This window comes from Chenopodium quinoa, unplaced genomic scaffold, assembly GCF_001683475.1.
Source record: "Chenopodium quinoa cultivar QQ74 unplaced genomic scaffold, ASM168347v1, whole genome shotgun sequence".
Classification (NCBI taxonomy): Eukaryota; Viridiplantae; Streptophyta; class Magnoliopsida; order Caryophyllales; family Amaranthaceae; genus Chenopodium; species Chenopodium quinoa.
Genome location: NW_018744633.1, coordinates 4,108,230 through 4,134,410, shown reverse-complemented (window position 1 = coordinate 4,134,410; position 26,181 = coordinate 4,108,230). Strand labels below are relative to the sequence as shown.

The 26,181-nt window shown below is 36.5% G+C and overlaps 5 protein-coding genes and 2 pseudogenes across 8 annotated transcripts; 1 reads left to right on the top strand and 6 right to left on the bottom strand.

The window, feature by feature from the left end:
* Window positions 1-660: 660 nt before the first annotated feature.
* LOC110701130 (wall-associated receptor kinase-like 6) lies at window positions 661-3,764 on the top strand. Its single transcript, XM_021878721.1, has 3 exons — window positions 661-1,616; window positions 1,729-1,887; window positions 2,152-3,764. The coding sequence occupies exons 1-3, from the start codon at window positions 674-676 to the stop codon at window positions 3,393-3,395; spliced, it is 2,346 nt and encodes a 781-aa protein (XP_021734413.1). The 5' UTR covers window positions 661-673; the 3' UTR covers window positions 3,396-3,764.
* Window positions 3,765-4,052: 288 nt separating this feature from the next.
* Window positions 4,053-6,947, bottom strand: LOC110701129 (wall-associated receptor kinase-like 22). 2 transcript variants are annotated; one of them, XM_021878718.1, is made up of 4 exons: window positions 6,640-6,947; window positions 5,002-6,081; window positions 4,722-4,894; window positions 4,053-4,478 (listed from the first exon to the last, which is right to left on the bottom strand). In XM_021878718.1, exons 2-3 carry the CDS (start codon window positions 6,023-6,025, stop codon window positions 4,773-4,775), a joined length of 1,146 nt encoding a protein of 381 aa, XP_021734410.1. In that variant the 5' UTR covers window positions 6,026-6,081; window positions 6,640-6,947; the 3' UTR covers window positions 4,053-4,478; window positions 4,722-4,772. The 2 variants fall into 2 exon arrangements, with proteins under 2 accessions (XP_021734410.1, XP_021734412.1); XM_021878720.1 differs by having other exon boundaries at window positions 4,053-4,472.
* Window positions 6,948-7,728: 781 nt separating this feature from the next.
* LOC110701128 lies at window positions 7,729-11,349 on the bottom strand (annotated as a pseudogene).
* On the bottom strand, window positions 11,324-12,361 carry LOC110701430 (wall-associated receptor kinase-like 22). The gene has a single exon (XM_021879086.1). The coding sequence runs from the start codon at window positions 12,359-12,361 to the stop codon at window positions 11,324-11,326; it is 1,038 nt and encodes a 345-aa protein (XP_021734778.1).
* On the bottom strand, window positions 12,351-16,317 carry LOC110701127 (wall-associated receptor kinase-like 22). 2 transcript variants are annotated; one of them, XR_002507317.1, is made up of 2 exons: window positions 13,346-16,317; window positions 12,351-12,436 (listed from the first exon to the last, which is right to left on the bottom strand). XR_002507317.1 is itself a non-coding variant. In XM_021878717.1 (1 exon), the coding sequence occupies exon 1, from the start codon at window positions 15,436-15,438 to the stop codon at window positions 14,368-14,370; it is 1,071 nt and encodes a 356-aa protein (XP_021734409.1). In that variant the 5' UTR covers window positions 15,439-16,317; the 3' UTR covers window positions 13,181-14,367. The 2 variants fall into 2 exon arrangements, 1 of the variants encoding a protein (XP_021734409.1); XM_021878717.1 differs by lacking the exon at window positions 12,351-12,436 and having other exon boundaries at window positions 13,181-16,317.
* Window positions 16,318-16,489: 172 nt separating this feature from the next.
* On the bottom strand, window positions 16,490-17,732 carry LOC110701509 (annotated as a pseudogene).
* Window positions 17,733-20,063: 2,331 nt separating this feature from the next.
* LOC110701126 (R3H domain-containing protein 1-like) lies at window positions 20,064-24,387 on the bottom strand. Of its 2 annotated transcripts, XR_002507316.1 has the most exons (7): window positions 24,092-24,387; window positions 23,244-23,344; window positions 22,564-22,641; window positions 22,385-22,456; window positions 21,968-22,065; window positions 20,535-21,248; window positions 20,064-20,421 (listed from the first exon to the last, which is right to left on the bottom strand). XR_002507316.1 is itself a non-coding variant. In XM_021878716.1 (6 exons), the coding sequence occupies exons 1-6, from the start codon at window positions 24,113-24,115 to the stop codon at window positions 20,680-20,682; spliced, it is 942 nt and encodes a 313-aa protein (XP_021734408.1). In that variant the 5' UTR covers window positions 24,116-24,387; the 3' UTR covers window positions 20,064-20,679. The 2 variants fall into 2 exon arrangements, 1 of the variants encoding a protein (XP_021734408.1); XM_021878716.1 differs by having other exon boundaries at window positions 20,064-21,248.
* Window positions 24,388-26,181: the final 1,794 nt, after the last annotated feature.

Sequence of the window (26,181 nt, the reverse complement as noted above, 5' to 3'; positions counted from 1 at the left end):
TGTGATGGAGAACTCCTTTTTATTCTTTAATAAACACGTTTTAATGCCCGGCAAATGATGGCACTCTTTTATTTAATGCTCCCCTCTAGTCTAAAGTCTAATTAGGTAACTCAAATCTTATAAATATGATGAATCTTAGGAGAGAGTGAAGGAATGATATATAGAAGCTATATGCAGATATAAATATAGTATGCCATTAGGATGAAAGATAAACAACTATTTTATAGCTATTAAAGATGTTTTGGACCACAAAAACACTATTGGTTAGTGGCTATTAATCTATTGATAATGCATAAGAGTCAACAGATTAGGCCAATAATCATACTTAAATTGCTCATTTACTTTTCAGATTACAAAAAAGAGCAGTTATGCTAAAGATATATGAACCTTGTGCAGATTGGCTAGAAAAAGACTGCAGGATTAAAAGAATTTAAAGTTATTGCTCTTGTGACCCTTAAATTTTTAAGGTTATCATAATCTCCCCTTTAATTATTATACTAGTACTCTTATAGTCATTGTATTTTTCCCACCCAAAGTCCCTTTAATTTTGTGCTAATAATAAAATAAAATAATCTTCTTAGACTTTGGAATAATGTGGGTGAATTGCATTAAAGTGGCTATTATAACAGGCTATGATTCTTATATATTGTTTGAGCAGGGAAGTATTAGTTACATGATCTCAGTAGAGGTGAGAGATATGTTTCTTTTGAGAAAAATTTCCTTAGCAATATTCTTCTCTTTTACATGGCTTTTGCTTGGTTTTCCATGCCTAGCATTGGCTTCATTCATGCAGTCACATCGAACCACCATGCTCACTGCTTCCAGTACTACACTGCCTGGATGCCCACGTAAGTGTGGAAAATTGACAATTCCCTACCCTTTTGGCATTGGCAGAGGCTGTGCTTTGGGAGATAACTATGTTATAGTTTGTGACATAAAAAAGAATTCCTCTGTGCCTAGACTTTTCAATAGACAAGTTCTTGACATATCTGAGACCCAGCTGATAACTACAGCTCTTCCTGTTGCTACTGCTTGCAACTCTGCATTAGCAGGCTCAGGTGAAATTGTCACCTTGAATAATCTTAATCTTACAGCCAAACCCTATGCTGTGTCATCCACTTCCAACAAGTTTGTGGTCACTGGTTGCCATCACTATGGATTTGCTGAGGCGCAAACCATTGCTGGCAGGGAAGTCTTTAGCTGTGTTGCTTTGTGCAATCGAAAAGCAGATTTGCTTGATCAACTTTGCTCCGGCACTGGATGCTGTGAAGCTCCCATTCCAAAGGGATTACAGTTCTGGAATATTACCCTTAAAAAAGTTGATTATGTGACAAGGTTTTCATCAGGGAATTGCAGTTATGCCTTCATACTCAAAAAATCAAGCTTCAACATTCGTGGGTCCCCAGATGCTGCAAGTCTTAACTCTGTGCCTATAGTGCTTGACTGGTTTATTCCCAATAAATTGTGCAAGGATGCTCAAAAGGATTCAGCAACTTGTGCTTGCCAACAGAATACAACTTGCATTGACCTTGATAAGGTTCTGAGAGTAGTAGGGTATCACTGTGAATGTCTTCAAGGGTATCAGGGTAATCCTTATCTTAGCACAGGTTGTAAAGGTTAGTATATTGTTTCTAATTCCTTCGTATTACATGGATTTTTTTTTGGACTGTAAATAAATTTATATTCTGAGACACCCCTATATTAACCATTTTTTAACTCTTGTCTCAGACATTGATGAGTGTGCAGGGCCAAATACTCCGTGTTCTGGTACTTGTGTCAACACTCCAGGAAGCTATGAATGTCACTGCCCAACTGGATATTATGGTGATGGAAGGAAAGATGGAACTGGTTGTCGTTCTAATGGTTTGAAATTGTTCATCGGTCTAGGTAATTAGAATTTGTTTATTTCTTGTTGTAATTATACTTGGATCTGTTATTGAATACTATAAAGCTGAGGCTGCTGTTCATGTTAGTATTCAGCCACTAAGCCTAGAATTAGCTGCTTAATTATGGTGCTCAAAAATTATTTAGGAATGGAATATGAAAACGCCTTATTTTATTTTGTTAAGAAATTTTTGCATTTGAAGGTTAAAATTCAGTGTTCTGTAAGCCTCATCCTTGCAAAATATAACTGTTATCTGCATTTTGCAGGACTTGGCTTGGGTTTGGGATCTATACTTTTCTTTCTTAGTGGGTTTTGGCTATTCATCATAGCTAGCAGAAGAAGGGAGAGAATTCAAAGGGCTACATACTTTAAGCAAAATGGTGGTTTGTTATTGCAACAACAAATGTCATCTGAGGATGGTTTGATAGAAAAAACAAGAATCTTCACTGCTGATGAGCTGAAAAGGGCTACTGATGATTTCAATGAAGACAGAGTGCTGGGTCAGGGAGGTCAAGGTACAGTTTATAAAGGTATGTTAACTGATGGAAACATTGTCGCAATAAAGAAATCCATAGTAGAAGGGCAAGGCCAGTTGGGTCCATTCATTAACGAGGTGGTTATTCTATCCCAAATCAACCATAGAAATATAGTCAAGTTATTAGGATGTTGTTTGGAAACAGAAGTTCCTCTGCTTGTCTATGAGTTTGTCCCGAATGGGACTCTCTCCAAGTGTATCCATGATCCGAGTGAAGATTTCCCAGTTGCATGGGATATGCGCTTGCATATTGCTATAGATGTAGCGGGAGCTCTTTCTTACTTGCACTCCGCATCCTCAAAGCCCATTTTTCACAGAGATATCAAAAGTTCTAATATACTTCTTGATTCAAAATATAGAGCAAAGTTATCAGATTTTGGAACATCAAGATCTATTGCTATTGATCAAACTCATTTAACCACTTGTGTTCTAGGCACATTTGGTTATCTTGATCCTGAATACTTTCGATCACATCAATTCACTGAAAAGAGTGACGTTTACAGCTTTGGAGTAGTTCTTGTGGAGCTTTTGACAGGGCTAAAGGCAGTTCGTCCTGCTGACACTCCTGAGGGTCAAAGTCTGGTGTTGTGGTTTCTATCAGCTATGGAAAGTTTAGACTTGTGTGATATATTGGCACCTCAAGTTGTGAAAGAGGGTAGAAAAGAAAGCATCCTAGCCACTGCCAATCTTGCTAAGCAGTGTTTGAATATGGATGGGAAACAAAGGCCAACAATGAGAGAAGTTGCGTTGCAGTTGGAGGTCATCCGTCAACTGGAAGATGTGCCTGCTACATATACAAATGATCTGCCTCAGACCAATGAACATAAATCCATAGAAATCGAAGTGAGTGCAAGTGATAGTTTAATGCCTCCATCTGCATCTTACACAGAAGATCTCTCTTTAGGCTCTTTAAGATCCATCTCTTCTTATTTTCCACAAGCTTTGTTCAAAAAATATGGTAATAACGACACATAGTTTGTTATGAACTAACCCTGATATTGTAACTTGTAATGCAAAAACTGTTGCACTTTTGTCTCCTGCAGTTCCACTTGTTAATTGTAATGGGAAACCTACATTCAGGCAGTGCTATTCCGCATCTAGAGGGGTTAAAGCCGTGGTTGCCTAGGTTTGGTTTGGGCTTGTATTAGGTGTTACAGAGTTCTAAGTAATTTTCTGTATTGTCTGACTTATTAGGCAATGCCATGGTTATCGTCTCTCTTTTTCTGCAAAGATAAGCTAGAGTTTGATTGGTAATCAATTTGAATTTCAGGTTTTAATCTTGAGAGAAGACATAATTGTAAACTATATATACCTCAAAAATTATACTTCATTTATATTCCAAATGGCGGCTTTTAAAAAAATATTCATTTATCTTCAAAAGGTGATATCTCTTCTGCTTAAGTTAACTGGCTACCAAAGCTGCATTTATTGATTCAAGGAAATCCCTTGTGTAAATTATGTCATTAATTCTGGCTTTTTGTTTAGTAAGTTATTTTCAAATTAACAATTTGTTAGTTTGTGCTCATCTGTAATGTTATACTTTGCTTATTTTCACTTTATCGTTTGTTATGGACTAAGCTAAATCTTTTCTATTCTTTTGTCAGTCAAAATTCTCTCTGTTCTTACTGCTTGTTTTTGCAAATGCTTATTCTGGCCTGCTTAACTTATAAGGCCAGCTCTGGAAAATACATTTGCCTGTTTAATAAAGGCCGGTATTTTTACATCAGGCATATGCTAAAGTTTGTTGCTCTCTTTCACTCCAAAGTATTTCTAGAGGAGCTTAACTTAATACAGGTACTAATCGATGCCTCTTACACATCAACCACGAAGGGAAGAAAAAGAAAAGATAAATAACATGAGCAGTAGACTGTTGTGAATATATGATCACCATGATTAATAGTCATCTCCACCGTGCAATTTTTTTAATGGTCATTATGAGGGGCTGCCTTCTGGTTAATAGTTCCAACATCAGAGCTTGAGGAGACAAACGAAGTTGACAGCCATGATAAGGTTAAACTTCCCTATGTTTCTTGAAGAAGCCCCTCCATATGACTGTCCCTAACACAAACAGAAAGTTATTATATTCAGTAATTTATTGCTATTGGTTACAATATCTGAGATTCTGAACCAACATTCAATGACTTCAATTTGGGAACATATGTAAAACATTATTCAACTGTAAGAATGTGATTTAGACTCCAATAAGGGCACATTGCCAACATTAGATATAGGGAGATTGGTGCCATTAGCTGTTGACACATGAATCAGGTCTAGAGTAGGGAGATTTAGAAGAGAAAGTACCTGAGTCTGAATGCAATTTGATGATGTTTCTAGTTCCTGCACAAAGATTGTTTAGTTAGATTGTGTTTGTGCTTGCCCAGATTCACCCCCTTGTTGCTGATCAAGTTTTCCAGCACCATGTGCATGTTTACGATTGCCTTGGACTCGATTATTTCCACGCCCACCATAGGTATCTACAGAAATTTTTTACCACATTAATTCGACGATCTACACTCTCTAACTAATACATACTGCATACATGGAAATTATCTGTCAGTGAACTGAATGACATCCACTCTACCTCTTATCTGCCGAAGTTGCACAACAACTTCAATCATGGTTGGTCTCTCAGTCCCTTTCTTTGCCACACATTTCACTGCAATTTGCACAGCCTGTTTAATCTCATCCCTACTTGCTTGATTCAGTAGCTCCCTGTCGATCATGTTCATAACGCAATTATTTTGGAAAGCTGAAACAAAAACATCAACCAAGTCTCTCCCGCCTCTAAGCATCCTAATGGGATTACTTCTGGTTAGCAACTCCAACAATAAAACACCAAAACTGTACACATCACACTTATCTGTCACCACCTGAGTCTCAATGTACTCAGGATCGATAAATCCTGGACTTCCTTCAACAGACCATCTTTCAGATGTATCCCCTGGATTAATAGACACTGCATAACCAAAGTTTCCTAACTTAGCCTGGAATGAAGAATCAAGAAGTACACTTGCTGAGCTAACTCCCCTATGCACCACTGGCTTTCGCAAGGCATTATGCATATAAGATAGTGCATATGCTGTATCAGTTGCAACTCTCAAACGGTCAGCCCACTTTAAGCACTTGATAGATGCTGTATCACCATGTAAATGTTGAGAAAGGATCCCATTTGGCAACATTTCATACACTAGTATTGGTATATAAGTATCGAGGCAACAACCATAGAGTTTAACCATATTTTCATGATTCATAACCATAGCTATTGATGCTTCATTCAAGTTGCGATCAACCAATTTAGGATTTCTCTCTAGCTGCAATGGAACTCCAACAACTACAATACGATCTTCAATGGTTGCTTTGTAGACGTTTCTTTGAGCACTACTACCAACAAGAAGATTAGGGTCAAGATTGTTTGTAGCCTTCTCAATATCCTTGTGTGATAAAATTTTCAGCTGTCCTGGACCTACATTACGACCTTGGCTAAGAGCAATTTGCTTTTCTAACAAAATTCCTCCATTCTGATTGAAATACAACTCCTTCGAATCTAAATTTAATCTTCTCTTGTTCCCAATCTTCTCATTGATTTTCACTTGAACTTTATCCATATAATAGAGACTGTTTTCGGGCAAATTATTTTGCTTAGGCTAGCACAAATTATTGCCTAAGAAGTAAAAAGATGTGTTAGCATAATAATGGCCATTATTTCCTTAAGCCATCTAGGAGATCTCCTGCTCTCTTAGTAGCAAACTATTACACAGTACTCCATATATTCCCTCAGAATGTAATTTAGGGACGAAGGGAGTATTTTACAATGAGATATATTTGTGACACCCAAACAATGGTACGAGAATCAAGTGGGAGCTCAATTGTAGAGCTCTCACGCACCTTCCAACCATGAAGTTGAGGATTCATCACCCTTAACTATTAATACCACCAAATTATTTGTTACTTCTTATGATGTTAGTAATTTACTAATTTGTTTTTACTTAATTGAGTTCAGCACAAATTTCTACTCCTTATAATATTAAAATGGAATTTGTTTTTCACCAAATTATCCATGAGTAAATGTTCTATAATAAAAATAAGTAAAAGGTTCAATCTTATTATCTTAGGACAGAAAATTAGTAAACTGCAAAAAAAAAAAAAAAAAAAAAAAAAAATCTTAAAATCCAACTGTATGAGTACAAAAAATGATCAAGCAAGAAAATAGGTGCCATACCAGTAAAATTGTACGGAGTATAATTGTACGAAGCTCAGAAACGTTACCCGTCCCCGTTTCGAAACGTTCCAAAAAAAGCTCAGAAACGATTCGAAACCTTAGCCGCAGATTGAAGTGATAATTAAGACACCGGAGATCTCTCGGTGAGTCGATTAATTAATTAAAGCACTAATAATAAAATGATTAATGATTAATAGTAAAATTGTTTTGAAGAAAGCCAAAGAAATTAATTTGAGAATATGTGAGATCCTCACTCAACTCATTAGCTGATAATAGCGGGTATTAATAGTTGGTGGAGATGATAAAACAAATAGTCAATCAAAATAATGAGGCCTAGGAGAACCGGTCAAATGTGTAGTCTAATAATTTAATACACAACCTTCTAAATAAGATGTGTGTATAATTGTACGGAGAATCACTATAATTACTTTTAATCAACCACTTCACTTTTTAAAATTGTGGCGGATCTAGGATTTTAAGCTTGGTAGGACATCACTACACTAATGACCCACCTATATCTACATTATAATATAGATTGAAAGTGGCAGGTTGACTAATCTTGTAAAAACAAGTTTCATAAGAACATTTGATCATAAAAACATTAGTTTAATGTACACATTTGATCATAATTATCTTTACATAAGTACTTCTATCATTTAGCTGAATGTTAAATTTGGGGGGAAACAAACTAAAGGATTTATCTTTTTATTGTGTAGGGCAGCACATGAGTTAAGACTTAAGAGTCAGTGAGAGGAAAGAATCAAGAAGAGGCAATGAAATAGAGAGTATTGCCAGTTCCTAACATTCAGAACTCTGATATTTGCATAATAACACCAGCAATAGTTCAACTGATGACATTGCTAGTAGCTGTCAGTTAGATTGATGACACCAGAAAAGCTGTATAGCCAAGTAGCCAACCTCACTATTTCAATACAAAGTCAAGAGCTAACATTCGGTTGGTTTATTTGTTCGATTTGCACGGAACGATCATAAGGTCTGGTGATTGGAGATAGATTTGCTGTGTTCTACTGATTACACAAACTTGGCCAGCCTACAGAAACAAATCAATTCAATTCCCATCTTTTTTTTTTTTTCAATTGGTAGACGGGAATTAATGAATTATTGACTCATTTCTCTTGTTTTACACTGTAAAATTGATTGAAGATATGGCCAAAATACAAGGGAAATTGGAAGCAAAGGCATTAAGAAATATACCATAAGGTCCAGAGCCTTTCAGTATTCTAAGAAAAAAAAAAAAAAAAAATCAACATAAATTGGAGCCTGTTTTTTTTCCACACTATATACTTCGTATATAAATATATATCCTGAAAGTAAAGACAGTTGTACTAGGAGACTAAAAAATTGAAAGATTATAAAGATTAAAGAGTACTTATCCTAAACCAAAGGACCAAAACTACTGTTATTCGGAAGAAACTACAGTGCTGCAACTATATTGGATACATTACAAACTATTTCCAACTAATCAACTACCTGCTGTCTTCTGCTGTACACCTTGCTCGTCTGCATAAATTTCTAAGCTTGAACAGTCGAATCTGACATGTCATACACAATTTCTGTTCCACTTCATGTCTCGTCCTTGTATGCTCCAAAGCTCACCAACAACATCAATCATTGTCGGTCTCTCAGCTCCTTTCTTTGCCACGCATGCCAATGCAAGCTCTGCAACCTGTTGAATCTCATCCCTGCTTGCTTGCTGCACGACCTCATTGTCGATCATTTCCATCATGCAATTCTTCCTCACAGCTGAAACAAAAAGGTCAACCAAGTCTGTCCCATCTCTGGCCATCAAAAGGGGCTGCCTTCTGGTTAATAGTTCCAGCATAACAACCCCAACGCTATACACATCACACTTGTCTGTCACCTCTTGGGTTTCCATGTGTTCGGGATCAATGTATCCTGGAGTGCCTTTAACTGGCCATCTTTGGGGAGGTTTCCCTGGTGTAATGGACACTGAATAGCCAAAGTTTGATAATGTCCCATGGAATGAATTATCAAGTAGTATACTTTTTGAATTAACATCCCTATGCACCACTGGCTTTGACAAGGCATTATGCATATAGGATAGTGCATAGGCTGTATCAATTGCGATCCTCAAACAATCAGCCCACTTAATACGCTTGCTACACGCAATATCACCATGTAAACACTCAAAAAGGCTTCCATATGATACAAATTCATACACTATTATTGGTACAACTGTCTCAAGGCAACAGCCATAGAGTTTAACCATATTGTCATGATTCATCACCATCGCTGTTGACGCTGCAGTCAAGGAGAGATCAACCAGTTCAGACTTTGGTTCTAGCTCAAGCGCGGTTTCAATGGCAACAAGACGTCCTTCAATTCTTGCTTTATAGATGGTGCTATGCGCACTAAAGCCAAGAATTAAATCAGGGTCAAAGCTATCTGTAGCCTTTTCGATTTCCTGGCTTGAGAAAATCTTCAGCTGCCAAGCACCCTTATGTAGGCCTTGGCTCAGTGCAATCTGTTTTTTCCAGCAGAATTCCACCATTTTTGATAAAATATTCCTCCCTAAATTCAAACTTCGGCCTTCTCTTGTTCTTATACTTGGTTTGAGTTTGACCCATCTATATCTTGATGAATGCTTCCTTGTTTTAGCCCAAAATTTCAATCAGCTTATGAAATCATATTGCCTGTAAAGTATAAAATTTGATTAGCATATTGTAAATTAACATAACAAAACACAGATGATAAAAATTTGACTCTTGAGTAGAAAATTTATGATTATAACTCAATCCGATTATTGACGACAGACGAAATAGTGATCCACCTTTGAACACATCTTTGCTTTTGGGAATGAAAAAATAACCGAAGAATGGATGACAGAAAACTCCTTTTGGGGATAAAATAATCAGTAATAGTATTGAGATCTATCGTTGACTTTATCTCCTCTCTTTGGCATTTTATCAAACAGGTTCTAGGCAGGATGCAGGACGGCCTACTATTCCATCTGATCCTTTCATAATTTTTGGTTGCTGCAGGCCTGCAGCTCATTTTATTTATAATAAAAACAAAATTGTATTTAGAAGTTCTTTTTCTAAAATATTACTTCATACACTAAATGATTACATGAGATTCTCACATTCAACACATTTTATCAAAGCCACTAGTTCAGAGTGATGTGCAGCCATGGGCCATAATGTCATTTTAGATGATACATAAATTGCAATAATTTTACTTGTGAGTTTATTAATCTCACATTCTCACTCATCGAAACTCGAGGTCACAGATAACTGTGATGTTCATAGTTTTTGGGTTGTTAAGTTGGGCCACTCGAGGAGGCCACCCCTTGTGAAACCAGAAAGGCCACAAACCTTAGCCTTTCTAAATAAACTAAAAAGTTCAGGAAAGGGAGAAAGACAGCAAGAGCAGTATTACCACTTAATGACATTAACACAAGGTTTCACAAGGTATATAATCTCAATCTCTGAGTAAAATCTGGCAGAAATTGTACAGACATATGTATATATACGAAGTACTAGATCACTAGACAAAAGCTCATTTCTGTCTCATTAAACACAACTCCAATGTTCATCCCCGATTCTAACATTAAAGAACACAAAGTATATGCTCTGCATGTTTGCTCCATTAGATTGGCAAGCTGTTGCCTTCTGCTGAGTACCTGAATTTTTATACCTTTCTGCATCATTCTTTACAAAGCCTGCATCTTGAATATTTACTAGTCAAGAAGAAAAAACATACACCCCTTAGCAAATGCCCAATACATGTGGTCACTGTGGACATTAATGCTAGAGCTGATCATAATGAGCCCAGCCCGACCCGACCTGATTTTGGGCAGATTTTTCCGGCCCGAAATCGGGTAGGGCCCAACCCAATTTTTTTAAAAGTTTGGACGGGTTTGGGAAATGGATTTTATGCATTTTTGGTTGTTTTTTTGGCCCGGCCCAAAGTTGGCACGAAAAGCCCGCATGGCCCGACTAGTTTGGGCACACGTTTTTCGGCACAAAGCTCGGCCCAACCCGTCCCGACCCGAAAAATGGGCAATTTTTTTTTTTTTGCATTCGGTCCGGCCCGGCCATTGATCACCTCTAATGAATACCTATGACCACCGTGATGCTTACTATTTCTAAATTCTTGATAACTGATTGTGCTTGATGTGTTCAATCGGAAGGACCAAAAAAAAAAAAAAAAATAGAACTAGTTCTTCATTCTATAAACTGAAAATGATTGAAGATGTGACCAAAGAGCACATAAATGTGAATGGGAAGCATAGTCATTAAGAAACATACCAGCCCCTTTTTGGTATTTGAAAAAGAACGATGTAAATAGTCCTTTTTTTTTGTTATTAGTAATCTTCAGATACTACTGCAAACATTAATCATGGGGGGTGGGGGGGGGGGGAATCAAGTTTACCTAAAACCTGAAAGCAGACAGTATTCCTAGCAGACTAAAAAGTTAAAAGATTGTAAATAGTATTTCTAATCCAATAAACGACCAAAACCACCATTTTTCCATAGCAAACTATATTTTTTTGCACCAATACTAGATAGTAGAAACATATGTAAGAACAGCATTCTAGTAATGTCAAAATTTACCAGAAATGTCTTCTGCTGTGTGCCTTGCTCGTCTGCATCTTTATTTCTGAGAACAGTTGAACCAATCAACCAACACAATTTCTGTTTCATTTCATGTCTTGTCCTTGTATGCTCCAAAGCTCACCAACAACATCAATCATTGTCGGTCTCTCAGCTCCTTTCTTTGCCACACATGTCAAAGCAAGCTCTGCAACCTGTTGAATCTCATTCCAGCTAGCTTGCTGCAAGACCTCATTATCGATCATCTCCATCATGCAGTTCTTCTCCACATTTGAAATGAACACATCCACCAAGTCTGTGCCACCTTTGGCCATCAGAAGGGGCTGCTTTCTGGTTAATAGCTCTAACATGAAAACCCCAAAGCTGTACACATCACACTTATCTGTTACCTCTTGAGTTTCTATGTATTCAGGATCAATATATCCTGGAGTTCCTTCAACAGGCCATTTTTGGGGAGTCTCCCCTGGAGTAATGGACACTGAATAGCCAAAGTTTGCTAATTTGCCACGGAATGAAGAATCAAGCAGTATACTTAATGACTTGACATCCCTATGCACCACCGGCTTTAATAGGGCATTATGCAGATAGGATAGGGCATAGGCCGTGTCACTAGCAACCCTCAAACAATCAACCCACTTTATACGCTTGCTAGGTGCAACATCACCATATAAAGATTGAAAGAGGCCTCCATTTGGTAAGAACTCGTACACTAGTACTGGTATATATGTCTCGAGGCAACAACCATAGAGTTTTACCATATTGTCATGGTCCATTATCATAGATGTTGAGGCTTCAGTTAGATAAAGATCAATCATTTCGGGATTTGGCTGACTTATACCTAAATGTGGCGGGGCTTTGACAGCTACAATACGATCTTCAAGTGTTGCCTTATATACGGTGCTATAAGAGCTTCTGCCAACAATAAGATCAGGGTTATAGCTATCTGTAGCCTTTTCGATTTCCCGGCTAGAGAAAATCTTCAGCTGCCCAGCTCCCTTATGTTGGCCTTGGCTCAGGGCAATTTGTTTCTCAAGCAAAATTCCTCCATTTTTAACAAAATATTCCTCCTTGGATTCAAACTTAGGCCCTTTCTTGTTCTTGTACTTTGTTTGAGTTTGACCCATCTATACCTTGATGAATATGCTTCCTTATTTCGGCCCGATTTTTTACTCAGCTCATGAAATCATATTGCCTGTGAACTGTAAACCCACAAAACACAGATGATTAATTGAGTTACCTTTTTAAGGTTAAGGAATTACATACCATTACAGATGGAATATGAACCCCTTTAACTAATCTCTTCTCTTGGACATTTTAACAAACAGGTGGTAGGCATATAAAAACTAATAGAGATACAGTTTGTATTCTCCACTATTACCAATAATAAAAAATCTTCCAATGAACAAAACATTGAACAATTATATTAGTTCTTGATCTTACTTATTCTTGTTTCTCTTTGTTGGAATTTGTTTGAAGATAGCTTCCTGCGCTTGTGCAAATCAATAGAAAGACAATTGTTCTGGGTCAGGGTTACTCCGTCCTTAATTGTCACGTTGATATATATTCAATAATATTTTAAACTATTATCGTGACAACTAAATTCAGATGAAGTAATGATAGCTTCAGGATTACTTACCTTTGAGGGCTCTGACTTTCATCTATTTCTGTTGGGCATTTTAACAAACACTTTCTAAGCAACGAATTTATGATTTAACTCAGAAATTATTGAGATATCTAAGAGACTCAGGATTTAGAATTTGGACAACCAAAGAATACCAATGACATTAGGGGGATGCTTTGAAAAATTCTATTGACTGTCATGTCATGTTGAAGATGTTGAAATTTGAATGCCCTATATAATTCAATGACTACTCACCAACATATTGATTAATGAGGTAATAGAGTTTGTACTTGTATTATAATAATGCATTATTGAAAAAAAAAAAAAAAAAAAAATTTGTTTATTAGTTATTACATACAACTATACAAGAATCATGAAAGAAATTGTCTAAGCTATTACATGACTTAAATGGAAATTAGGAGCCGTTTGGTTGGGGTTAATAATCAAAGGGAAAGGGAATGAACCTGCTTCATTCCCTTTGTTGAACCTGCTTCATTCCCTTTGTTGATGTTTGTTTGTCACATTTAATCATTCCCTTTACCCAATTTTATTTTTGACTTCACCCAAAATCCCTCCACATTGATTCCCCACCCCCCAGACTTTGCCATTCTCTTTTCCTAGCCACCATTACACCACCATGCCAACACCACCACCCTTCTCCCCTACCCCCACCGCACATCGAGCCCTACCCCGGTCAACGCCGCACCGCCCCTGTTCGCACCACCCCTGTTTGCACCACCAGCTACACACCGTCCCTGTTCGCCCCATCAGCTACGTCGCACCGCCCCTGTTCGCACCACCAGCTACGTTGCACCGCCCCTGTTCGCACCACCAGCTACGTCGCATCTCCCTCGTCGCACCACTACCTACGTCGCACCTCCCTCATCGTACCTCTCTCGTTCTCATCGCCCCTGTTCGCAGTCTTCGCACCGCCCCAGTTCACACCGCCTCTAACCCTCGTCGCACCTCCCTCAACGCACCTCCCTGTTCACCGCCGATAATTAGGGTTTTTGTGGGGTTTCAGATGATGAATAATTAGGGTTTTGATGAGTGGGTGGAGGTTTTTCGGGGAGGAGAGGGGTGGTGGAGGTGCGACGGGCTCCGGGGGATGCCGACAATGTGGTGGCTGGGCGGTGGGGTAGCTGAAGAAGTGGGAAAGTGAAGGAAAAGGGGGTTTTGTGGTGGTGTTGGTGGTGGTGCTATGGTGGTGGTGATTCCTTTGGTTTTTGTAAAACAAACAACATGTTATATGGAATGGGTTTCATTCCATTCTCTTTGAATCCCTTTGTTCATTCCATTCCATTTATGCTGTGCGAACCAAACGGCTCCTTAATACGAAGAGGAAAGAGATAGAGAGAATCATTGTCCAAATAAACTAGCGTGTAACTTATCAAAAAAAAAAACAAAAACAAAAAAATGTGTGCAGCAGTATATATTATATCAAAATAAAACAAACATAAATCATCAATTAGTCAAAGGAGACTTTAGAGTCCCATCCGTTTCGTTTACTCAATGCTGATCTTGCATCAGCCAAAGCTCTCTAACTACTTCAACCATTGTCGGTCTTCGTACACCTTCCTTTGCCACACATTTCAAAGCAAGTTGTGCAACCCTTTGAATATCATCCCTACTCGCTTGTAGCAAGACCTCACTGTCTATGATCTCCATCATAAGATTTTTTTCCACCATAGAAATAAACATACTGACCAAGTCTATCCCATTTTCGGCCATAACACAGGGTGGCCTTCTGGTTAGCAGCTCCAACAATAAAACCCCAAAACTATATACATCACATTTATCTGTCACCTCCCGAGTTTCTACATATTCGGGATCAAGATATCCCGGTGTTCCTTTGACAGGCCATCCCTTGGTATTTTCCCCTGGAGTAATGGACACTGAGTAGCCAAAGTTTGCTAATATAGCACGGAATGAATCATCAAAAAATACACTCAGTGATTTCACATTTCTGTGCACCACTGGCTTTGGCAAGGCAGTGTGCATATAAGATAAGGCATAGGCTGTACCAGTTGCAACCCTCAAACGATCAATCCATGTTATACCACGTTGGTTAGATGCTACATTACTATGAAAATGATCAAAGAGATTTGCACAAGGTGGGAATTCATAAACTACTATTGGTATAAAAGTCTCAAGGCAACAACCATACAGTTTTATTATATTGGCATGATTCATCACCATCACTGTTGAGGCTGCAGTCAAAGAATGATCCATCAGTTCAGGCTTTGGTTCTGGCTCAGACGGGGCTTTGATTGCTACATCACGGTCATCGATGGTTGCTCTATAGAAGATATAATGACCATCAGTGGCAGAAAAATGATCAGGGTTATGGTTGTTTGTAGCCTTCTCAATATCCTTGCTTGAGAAAATCTTTAGTTGCCCATCTCCCTTATGGTGGCCTCGGCTCAAAGCAACTTGTTTTTCCAACAAAATACCGCCATTTTTAATGAAATACTCCTCCTTTGAATCAAACTTTGGCTTTCTCTTGTTCTTGATCTTGCCTTTTGTAAGAGTTTGCCCCATCTGATGTAAGGGACCTGGATACAATGAAACTTTTGACATTGTTTAGCATGACAGACAAATACATCACGTTTTATACAGAATAATATTATTTCATAACTTAAAACATGATAACCAATTATGTTTCTAATATAATGAAACTTACCTTTGACACACAAAATCCCAAGAAAAGAGGATCATCCAAGCAGGAGAAACCCAACAAGATGAACTGACGATTTGGCTGCTGCTCTTTTCATGAAGGGTCTAATTTAAAACTGCTCTTTTAACGCAAGTCACACTGGTCTAATCTACTAAAGGATACAGGCTGAATATCTCCAAAGACAGACCACAATTTTGTTAAGGCATGTATTATTTGAGGGACAATTAACTACCATAAATATTGTCTGAAGAGAAAGATTGGCTTACAATTTGAACCAAAGTCAAGCAATTAGTTTTTTACACATTTTTGACATTTCCACACCGAAGAAAGAGAGACAACTGCACGTAATCAGAAATGCTAGATGAATAGACAGCTTGACTGAGCTTATTGAATGACACAAGTCGATCAAGTCGGTCAACAGTCAACCTTCTCCTAATGGAACCTTTTTTTTTTTTTTTTTTTTGATAGGAAATATTTGGTGGGAAATTTAACACAGTGAAGAAGAAAGTAGCAAAGTCACAATTGTTATTATCAGTGGCAGACATACATAACAGTAATGTGTTAACCAACACCCTTAAATAACTAAATATATATACCATATACCAAAGTATTAATCCATGAAGATTGTCTAAGAACTTTCTGGTGCAGTAGTCTTCGAATCATACAAGTATATTGCCAAAGGAGGAAGAAAGGTTTAACATGATTGCATAAGAACAAAAAGATATTTATATATTTGACCCAAGGTCTAAAAATATATGCTTTCTTAAAATGAGGAATTAGAATTGGTTTTTCATTGTATAAACTGAAAGTGATTGAAGATGTGACCAAAGAGCACATAAAAGGTGAATTGGAAGCATAGGCATTAAGAAACATACCAGCCCCTTTAATTGTGACAAATATTTTTCCATAGAAAACTACAGTTTTTTTGCACCTACAGTTTATATATAAATAAAGACACATGCATAAAAAGAACATTATAAAGCTCAATTTTGACTGTGTACTACTAAATCACCTGTTGTCTTCTGCTGTACGCCTTGCTCTTCTGCATCTTTATTACTAAACTTGAATCAGGCATGTCATACACAATTTCTGTTGCACCTCATGTCTCGTCCTTGTATGCTCCAAAGCTCAGAAACAACGTCAATCATTGTTGGTCTCTCAGCTCCTTTCTTTGCCACACATGCCAATGCAAGCCCTGCAACCTGTTGAATCTCATCCCTGCTTGCTTGCTGCAAGACTTCATTATCGATCATCTCCATCATGCAATTCTGCTCCACATTTGAAACGAACACATCCACCAAGTCTGTACCACGTTTGGCCATCGGAAGAGGCTGCCTTCTGGTTAATAGCTCCAACATAAAAACCCCAAAGCTATACACATCACATTTATCTGTCACCTCTTGAGTTTCTATGTATTCAGGATCAATATACCCTGGAGTACCTTCAACAGGCCATTTTCGGGGAGTCTCCCCTGGAGTAATAGACACTGAATAGCAAAAGTTATCTAATTTTCCACTGAATGAAGAATCAAGTAGTATACTTGATGACTTGACATCCCTATGCACCACTGGCTTTAATAAGGCATTATGCATAAAGGATAGTGCATAAGCTGTATCAGTTGCGACCCTCAAACGATCTGCCCACTTTATACACTTGCTAGGTTCAACATAATGCAAACATTGAAAGAGGTCTTCATTTGATAAGTACTCATACACTAGTACTGGTATATATGTCTCAAGGCAACAACCATAGAGTTTAACCATATTGTCATGGTTCATTACCATTGATGTTGAGGCTTCAGTCAAAAAAAGATCAATCAATTTGGGAGTTTGGTGACTTGTAAGTAAATCTGGCGCTGACAGCTACAATACGATCTTCAAGTGTTGCTTTATATACGGTGCTATAAGGATTCCTGTTAACAATAAGATCAGGGTTGTAGCTATCTGTCGCCTTTTCGATTTCCCGGCTAGAGAAAATCTTCAGCTGCCCAGCTCCCTTAAGTTGGCCTTGGTTCAGAGCAATTTGTTTCTCCAGCAAAATTCCTCCATTTTTAATAAAATATTCCTCCTTGGATTCTAAATTTGGCCATATGTTGTTATTGTACTTTGTTTGAGTTTGACCCATCTATACCTTAATTAATTAACCCTTCCTTATTTCAGCCCGATTTTTTTTGCTCAGCTTGTGAAATCATATTGCTTGCCTGTGAACTGTAAACCCACAAAACACAGATGATTAATTGAGTTACCTTTGAAAGGTTTAAGAATTACACACTATTACTGAGTGATGACAATCATGACATATGAAGCCCTTTAACTAATCTATCATTTTGGACATTATAACAAACAGGTGGTACGCCTATAAAAACTAATGAGATACAGTTGGAATTTTCCACCGTTAACAATGAAAATAAGTCCTCCTTAGGATAAAGCATTCAACAATCAATTTTATTAGTTCTTGATCTTATTCTTGTTTCTCTTAGTTGCAATTTGTTAGGGTATAGCTTCATGTGCTTATGTAAATCAATAGAAAGACTTATGATTTTCTAGGTCAGGGTTACTTTGTCCCTTCCGTAATTAGTTGTCACGTTGATATATACTCGTAATATTTTAAAACTATTATCGTGACAGCTAAATCCGAATGAACTAGTGACAGCTTAAAGATTAAAGCTTTAGCAAAATAAATAACTAATGAGTACTCAGTATGTCAGTATGTATTGATAAAACATACCTCTGAGAGCTTTGACTTTCATCTAGACCAACGAATTTATGAACTCAGAATTTAGGAAAAAAGAACACTGTAAAGGGCAATAAACAAATGGGAATGTAGGCCAAAAATTTACGTGATGTTGTAACGTGAAGAATCACTGCCTTAGAATAAGGAGATTTTGGAACTCAAATTAGCTCAAATCAGCAATATAAGATGATCAATTTTACTCTTTACGAAGAAAAGGGAAAAACGCTTATTTATAGGGCAAAATCAACAGAATAGTTGAGAAGAAAGTGGGAGAAAATCTGTCCAAATTGAGTTGGAGACCATTCAAAATTTCAAATAGTAGTAAAATGTTGTGACATTCAAATAAACATTAAAATCATGGTAGGACTAGCAACAGTAAACATTCTCATACAGCTGAAGAATTCTATTGAAAGTCATGTTGAAGATGTTGAAATTTAAATTCCTAATAAATTAATTTACTACTCCCTCCATCCTAAAATTAATTGTCCGTTTTTATTGCTACAATACGATCATCGATGGTTGCTCTATAAAGGATATAGTTATTACCATCAGTGCCAGATAAATAATCAGGGTTATAGTTGTTTGTAGCCATTTCAATATCCTTGCTCGAGAAAAATCTTCAGTTGCCTAGCTCCCTCATGGTGGCCTTGGCTCAATGCTTTCCCAACAAAATACCGCGCCAATTATTATGAAATACTCCTCCTTTGAATCCAACTTTGGCTTTCTCTTGTTCTCGATTTTGCCTTTTGTTAGAGTTTGCCCCATCTGATGTAAGGGATCTGGATACCATGAAACTTTTGACATTATTTAGCATGACAAATACTTCACATTTGATACTAATATTTCAGAATATGATTATCTACCATGTTTTATAACGAAACTTATTTTTGACACACAATCCCAAGGAAAGAAGATCACCCAAGCAAGATGAATTCACAATTAGGCTGCTGCTCTTTTCATGTAGAGTCTAAATTAACACTGCTCTTTTCATGCAAATCACACTAATCTAATTTAATAGTTGATTCATGGCTAAATATCCCCAAACACAGACCAAAATTTTGTTAAGGTATGTATTATTGAGCAACAGTTCACTACCATTAATTTTGTCTGAGAAAAAAGATTAGCTTAAAATGATTACATATGAAAACAACCATTAAGATTTGAACTAAAATCAACCAACTAGTTTCTTTTTACACAAATTTGACGTTCCCACACCGAAGAATGAGAGACAATTGTCATCCAAAATACTAGATGAATACACAACTTGACTGCTCAGCTAATGAATGATCTGATATCATTTTATTCCAAAAGAAGGAATACTGAATGAATGATACAAGTCAAGTGGTCAACCGTCAATGTTCTCCTAATGGAACCAAATTACTTAGTTGTATTTTTTTTTTTGATAGGAAATATTGGGGGAAATTTATCACAGCGAAGAAAAAAAAAAGTAGCAAAAGTAGCGAAGTCACACTTCTTATCATCAGTGGCAGACCTACATGTAACAGTGATTTGTTATCAGTTAGCAAACAGCCTTAATATGTACTCTGTATATAAATCATACCCAGATCGATTTGACCAGAATACATGTGTATAAATTCAGTGAACAGAATTTGTATGCACGCAATAAGATCTGTGAATGTCCAACTTGTGCTGCATACAGAACAACGTAAAAATTAATCTTCACTCTGGTTGACGAGCACCAAGTCATAAACTCATAATAAACAGTAACAATCAGTAGGTATCTAAACTCACAAAGTTGTGACAGTTTGACTATTAAAAAGATAAGATAAAGAAATAAATAACAACGATTTCATATATTACTTAAAGATATAAAGTACATAATAAATTATGTCACAAACAATCATTCTGATTAGAAGACTTTAAGTGTTAACTAAAACATCCATAAATATAACAATAGTCCTAAATTCTTGATACAGCAGTCATTATTTAGCAACATCTCAGAGATCCAGTAAAGCCTGCACTTCATCCCAACTGTTAACCATCATAATGAAACCTGGGTAGAGCATACGTTTAAAAGACTGGGTGAGATAACAAACATTGCTGCCTTCGGAATGAGTAGCTAGAGGTCCATTTCAATCTTGCAGCTCTGGCAATTGATACAAACAAAGCACATTGACCTAAACAAATCAATCCTGAGGCGAACAAGAAAGGTTAAACTGTCAACAAATAGCCATTACTATATCCATGGCCAACTCTTTTGCTATGCATCAGGAAGGAAAGAAAAAAAATCCCCAGATCTTAATACCTCAAGCATTCAACTCTCAGTAATGGCTTCAACTGTGGGCTCTTCTAGTTTCCTGATCAAACAGAAGCTGAGAATGGCACAAGAGATACCTCTTGATAGTATGTTCAAATATCCGTCAACTCTTTATCCATACCAACTTTAACTTTCACTTTCCCCGAGAAATGCCATCTTTTGAAGCCGGTATACCCAGGGCATGAGCAAACATTCTTTTTGCAGCTCCCATGTTTTCCTCTTTCATACTCATTTTAGAGATGACCAACCCATTTCTTCCACTTGGTCTATGACCACTGCCAGAAGAGTTCCTATCTGATGCCTCCGGCAATAAGATTCCATGAGCAGCAGGGAAACAATCACCCGCATTATTACCTTCTGCACTAATACATTCAACAATGTTGTCAGTGCTAACACTGGAGTCAGGGGAGGATTTGTGGTGCAAATCTAAATCATATTTGATACTTCTTTCTAGGTCATCCACCATAGCTTGCCCATTAGAATGTCTAGCATCATAGCCTTGGTTCTGATTGCAATGATTAATTCTTTGGCCAAGCGCATGGGCAATCATGCGACGGGCAACAACAGGAACATTTCTTGGCCTTTGTCTTGCAGCTTCTTTTGCCTGAACTTCGTCCATACCAAATATGCGTTCACGTGCAGCTAGATAAGCTGCTTCTCTCTCAACAAAATTTGGGGCAGAGGGTAAATTCATCTTCAATACTAAAATGAACAGGAAAGGAATTTAATACAAAATCTGATAGAAGTTCCAGAGTCCATATATAATTACTCCAAAATGACTAAATTTCAATAAGAAATCAACAAAGAATCTTATTCAATTCTACTGCAGAAGATGAGATTGTATCATCAACTCACCACTTCATTAATTATGACACAATCATGCAAAAAGGAAAGTGAAATTTCAACCTTCAACTCATCAATTCACAACCAGATCAGGTAAAGTCAGACAAGCTTTATCTCTCTCAAAAACCAAGTAAAGGCTAACAGGCTAAGTCTTAATAATACCAATGTTCAACCATCTTACCTTTCTCCATTTTCAAAGATTTATTAAAATATGTAATAAGAAACAGCCACACAATTTCATCTTCATTACTATGCTTTAGTGAAACAGGATCTCAACTCATTAAGACTAAATGACCTGCATTTACCAGCAGTAATAATATGAATCATATTCAACTGTTAGGAACGTAGGTTATAAGCTAAATCATGTCACATGAATTCAAATAAAAGATAACTGAAGACCATCTGAAGTGCAATTACCACCAGATAGAATTGCAGATATGACTTATGACTCTTATGAGAGGGATGGACTTCAACCTTAGACAAATAGGTAAATGCTACTATGGATCAAAATAATGTTATAAAATAATTATCAATAATCAATTAATGAACCTCTAGAAAAGTGGAAGGGAAAAATTTACCAGTGCACTCCTCATCTCTTCTCAATAATTGGTAAGGCATTGAAGGAGAGTCACATGCACCATATTGCCAGAGAACATCACTAACAAGTATAGAAGGTCTGTGAATTCAAAGATTCTTTCAGCTAAATCAGTATAGATCATAAAAGAACCATTGCAACTAAACTTCACAATTAAGTACAACAGAACATGGCAGACATGTAACAACAAACCATTTCAATTTAAGACTTAGATCTACAATGCAAGTGTAGAGTATGCAGGCTCTAAAATAGATAAGCATCCCAGCTCATTACTCGTACCACACATCAACAAGAGAAAGTAATGCCAAAAAAAAGCTTATAATTGAAATCCAGAAAATAGGAGGAAAAAAAAACAAAAAAAAACCAATGAGTATTTGAAATAACGTAGAACATCACATACATTGATGTCTCCAAGCACTGTTGCAGAACCAAGTGGCGATCATTTCCCTCACCTACAGATTCGTGAACAAATCTAGAAAAACCAAACAATACATCAGAAAAGCAAAATAACCAGACCAAAAAACAAAAAAAAAAACAGTACTCATACATTACTAATAAATCTTAAGATTCATATCATACCCAAAAATGTCAGCAAGACGGTGTATGATAAGGCGGTTGTATGAACTCATGGGTTCCAACTCAAGAATCCCACCTGGACTGTAAAAAATAACATTCCAATTACCGATAATGATAATATACTAACTACAACTCTACTACCATACATGCTATACACATCACAACCACATCCCTTTTCTCCCCAATGCCAAAAAAATAATAATCCCTACACGGCTATTAATGAAATCATAAACTCTGCTTGCTTCATCATTTAGTTACTTAAAAAGTATGCAAGCACCTTTTACCAAGTGTAAAAATGATTAGAGTCCTTAGAAAACAGACTATTTCAAAGTGATAATACACTTGAAGGTGTGGCTGCAAAGCCTGCAATTCCATGCCAAAATAAGGGAAAAAGACAGAAGGCCATTATGTTAAGTAAGTTCAAAATATTAAATGCAAAGATTTATAGGTTATATAATAATGGCAGTCAGCAGTGCCTATAGCCCTATAATAGAAAGTATTATCATGACCTATAGGGGTGCATGAATCAAGTTGAGAAAAGTGGTCAGCAGGGCATAATGGTGACATAAGTATCAGTAATCGGAATGTAAAAAAAAAAAGTGCTGCTGAATGCCAGTAGCATGAACTTCCATTTATTGCGTCCAAACCATCTAAAACAATACAAAGAAGTTTAAAATAAAAACCTCGGATCATCCTGAAGGTAATTAACCAAGGCCTCTTCAACTGCAAGCACAAGATGTCTGCTTAGATAGTTATCTTTTATAAGGGAACCAAGCTCCTCAACCTGTAAGTACGACACAAGTAAATTGATGCAAAAGCAGCATAAGCAAATGCAAGCATCATCGAAAGGAAAATAGAAATTACTAAAGACTTCGCTAGTTTATTTACTTAAGATGTTAGTCACCGCGAATGCAGTTTACATATACTTCACTTCAGAGCCATAAATTTAGAACTTAAACATATGGTCCAAAAACTAGAACCTTGGTTTAAAAAGATCAAAAGAATATCTACTTAAAATTCTACTGTTCAATGCTTCAAACCAACAAAAATCCAATTAAAACCTAAGTGCAGCACAAACCGACATCATTAATAAAAATGCATGAATGGATTGTGGGTACAACAATAGAGCTGCAATCAGCAACTAAATGGCTGACTTACAATTGAACACACAAAGGGGAGCAAAAAAAAAAGCAATTGCAAACTAAAAAAACCACCAAATTCCCTTATTCTAGAATTGGTAAAGATCTTTACTTTCCTATTCTCTAGCCTATGAAACTTGGGAATTATTTGCCAACTGATTTATTAAAAGAGGTCTACTAAACAAGGATTAATCAACAATCAAAGAAAGAAAAGGTCACTAATTTCAGGAAATTACCATTAATCATTGCTAATTGTGAAATTGTTATACCTAAATTCGTAAATTTATCAACAATACAATCGATTTCAAATTCAAATTAGAATGAATAAAAAACAACAGAAAAAACGCACAAAACTGATGATTGAGAGAAAGAAGAGAAGAGAGAAAGAGTACCATTGCAAATTGAGTTATACTCATCGCGGAATTCTGCTCAGAAATAATTAGAAGTGAGGAGGTTGAATTGGGGAAGAAATTCTGTGGAAGTCGGAAACCCTAGAATTGCTCTGGTTTGTTTTGTCGGAAATCGTTCAGATAGATAAAAACAGAATCTGAATTTTGTGGGTAGTTTGACACTTTGACCCTTTCCTAATGAACCGCCAATATCACTGTTGATTTTTCTTTATCTTTTTCCTTTTTCTCCCGGCAAAACGTCAAACGTACATTCCCGCAATTGCTGTTGTATTTCTAGATAGTAGATATGTATTCATGGGGCGGGGCGGGGCGGCGGGGCATGGCTAAATAAATTAGCCCATTTTTTGGGGGCGGATCAAGATTCGGATTGAAAATTATGTACCCAAATTAGCCGGTCCAAACCCGCCCAAAAACAAAAAAATTGGGCGGGACAAATCTGCCCAAAATCAGGTCGGGCTTAGTGTGGTCAGCTTAAGATTTTGCGCCTAACATTCTAATATCCATTTCCGCCTAATATTTTAATCCCCATCTCCATCTTAATCCTTATACCTCGCGACAGTTCGAAAATTCATCCTTATCTCTTATCCTGGCAAAAACAATTTTAAAAACATCTCCATATCACTAGAATTTGTTATATACCCCCGAGTATACCGTACACCTAGCTAACACAAGATTAGTTTTTGATCTTCATTTGATGGTTAAATAAAAAACAATCATTAAAATAAGAACAAAATACACATGGGTGTATATAACAAACTTTCTCATCCCACACCCCCACATAATCCCTACCCAAGACTCATTTAATCCTCTCCTTCCAAATACAACAACACTACATATTATAGATTACGATAATAATAATATAAAAAATTCATTGTTGATATTATACTTCAAAAAAAAATATAAGTATATTACAATGTATTATATTTACAATTTCAAAATACATAATTTTTATATTAGAATACTATGTAGTATAATAGTATATATTTCCTCTGTTTTATTATTAAATTCATCGCTTTTGTAACTACGGATTCTTATGTAATTTTTAGAGTGCAATGAGGTAAATATAAAAAATAGAGAGCACCCATGTAATAAAAAGATATAGAGAGAATACATTAAGCAAAATACTAGCGGTTTAGGCCGGAAATAGTCTAATTTCTTCGAAAATTAGACTATTTCCGACCCTTTTTCTTTAATTCAATTTAGTTTTTTGTTTTGTTTTACGTATTGGTTTATTTGTTTTGTTTTGTTCTCTCGATCTGAGAGAGTCTGTCCCAATTTTCTGGGTTTTTTCCCAATTTTCTGGGATTTTGATTCTCGTCTATGGATGAGAATTTTATTTTTAGGGTTCTTATAATAATTGGGAAGGTGATTTGGATTCCTATGGGTCTGGGATTTGTCATCAACTGGTCGATCAAAACATCAGCGCAGATTGCGGAGGTCTCAACTTGGAAAGATGCAAAGACATCGAAAATCATTGCTCGCGTTAAGCTTGAAGCGGTGGAGTATGAGCTATGCCAAATATGCAAATTAGTTATGATTTTGATTATAAAAGTTATGATATTTTCTCTAAATCTATGGTTTACAAATCCTTATTATTGTAGATGTCGTATGGCTTTTATTTAATGATATTATTCTTCCCGTTCAAAAAAAAAAAAAAAAAAAAAAGCAAAATGAAAAATAATGCATCTAAAATAAACTTCCATTTGTAAAAAGGGATGCATTTAATAAAAAACAAAGGAAGTACATTTTTTAAAAAACAAATAGATGTGATGCCAAACTTTGTTCCCTTTCTCTTTGAGAGGGTTTCTAGTTCCCTCTAGGGTTTTTTCCTTTGAGATGGTTTTTCTAGCCTCCGTCGCTAGATTTTTTTTTTTTCAGTTTACATATATATATATATATATATATATATATATATATATATATCAATCAATCAATATATTATACTAAAAGACAAGCGCCTCAATGTGATGATGACAAATGTCACTCTCTCATTGGCTTATCTTATGTATAAAATATATTTATATAAATATATTATACTAAAAGACAAGCGCTTCAATGTGATGATAACAAAT

What these genes read in the sequence shown, in the direction of transcription:
- LOC110701430 (XM_021879086.1), bottom strand. Translation starts at nt 12,361, where the DNA reads ATGGGTCAAACTCAAACAAAGTACAAGAACAAGAAAGGGCCTAAGTTT.
- LOC110701126 (XM_021878716.1), bottom strand. Translation starts at nt 24,115, where the DNA reads ATGAGTATAACTCAATTTGCAATG. An exon ending in CAGTGCTTGGAGACATCAAT is followed by an intron (nt 22,066 to 22,384) that starts GTATGTGATGTT and finishes TTGAATTCACAG; the next exon opens with ACCTTCTATACTTGTTAGTG. An exon ending in AAGAGATGAGGAGTGCACTG is followed by an intron (nt 21,249 to 21,967) that starts GTAAATTTTTCC and finishes TGTTCATTTTAG; the next exon opens with TATTGAAGATGAATTTACCC.
- LOC110701129 (XM_021878718.1), bottom strand. Translation starts at nt 6,025, where the DNA reads ATGGATAAAGTTCAAGTGAAAATCAATGAGAAGATTGGGAACAAGAGA. An exon ending in GCAACTTCGGCAGATAAGAG is followed by an intron (nt 4,895 to 5,001) that starts GTAGAGTGGATG and finishes AAATTTCTGTAG; the next exon opens with ATACCTATGGTGGGCGTGGA.
- LOC110701127 (XM_021878717.1), bottom strand. Translation starts at nt 15,438, where the DNA reads ATGTCAAAAGTTTCATTGTATCCAGGTCCCTTACATCAGATGGGGCAA.
- LOC110701130 (XM_021878721.1), top strand. Translation starts at nt 674, where the DNA reads ATGATCTCAGTAGAGGTGAGAGATATGTTTCTTTTGAGAAAAATTTCC. An exon ending in TCTTAGCACAGGTTGTAAAG is followed by an intron (nt 1,617 to 1,728) that starts GTTAGTATATTG and finishes CTCTTGTCTCAG; the next exon opens with ACATTGATGAGTGTGCAGGG. An exon ending in GAAATTGTTCATCGGTCTAG is followed by an intron (nt 1,888 to 2,151) that starts GTAATTAGAATT and finishes TGCATTTTGCAG; the next exon opens with GACTTGGCTTGGGTTTGGGA.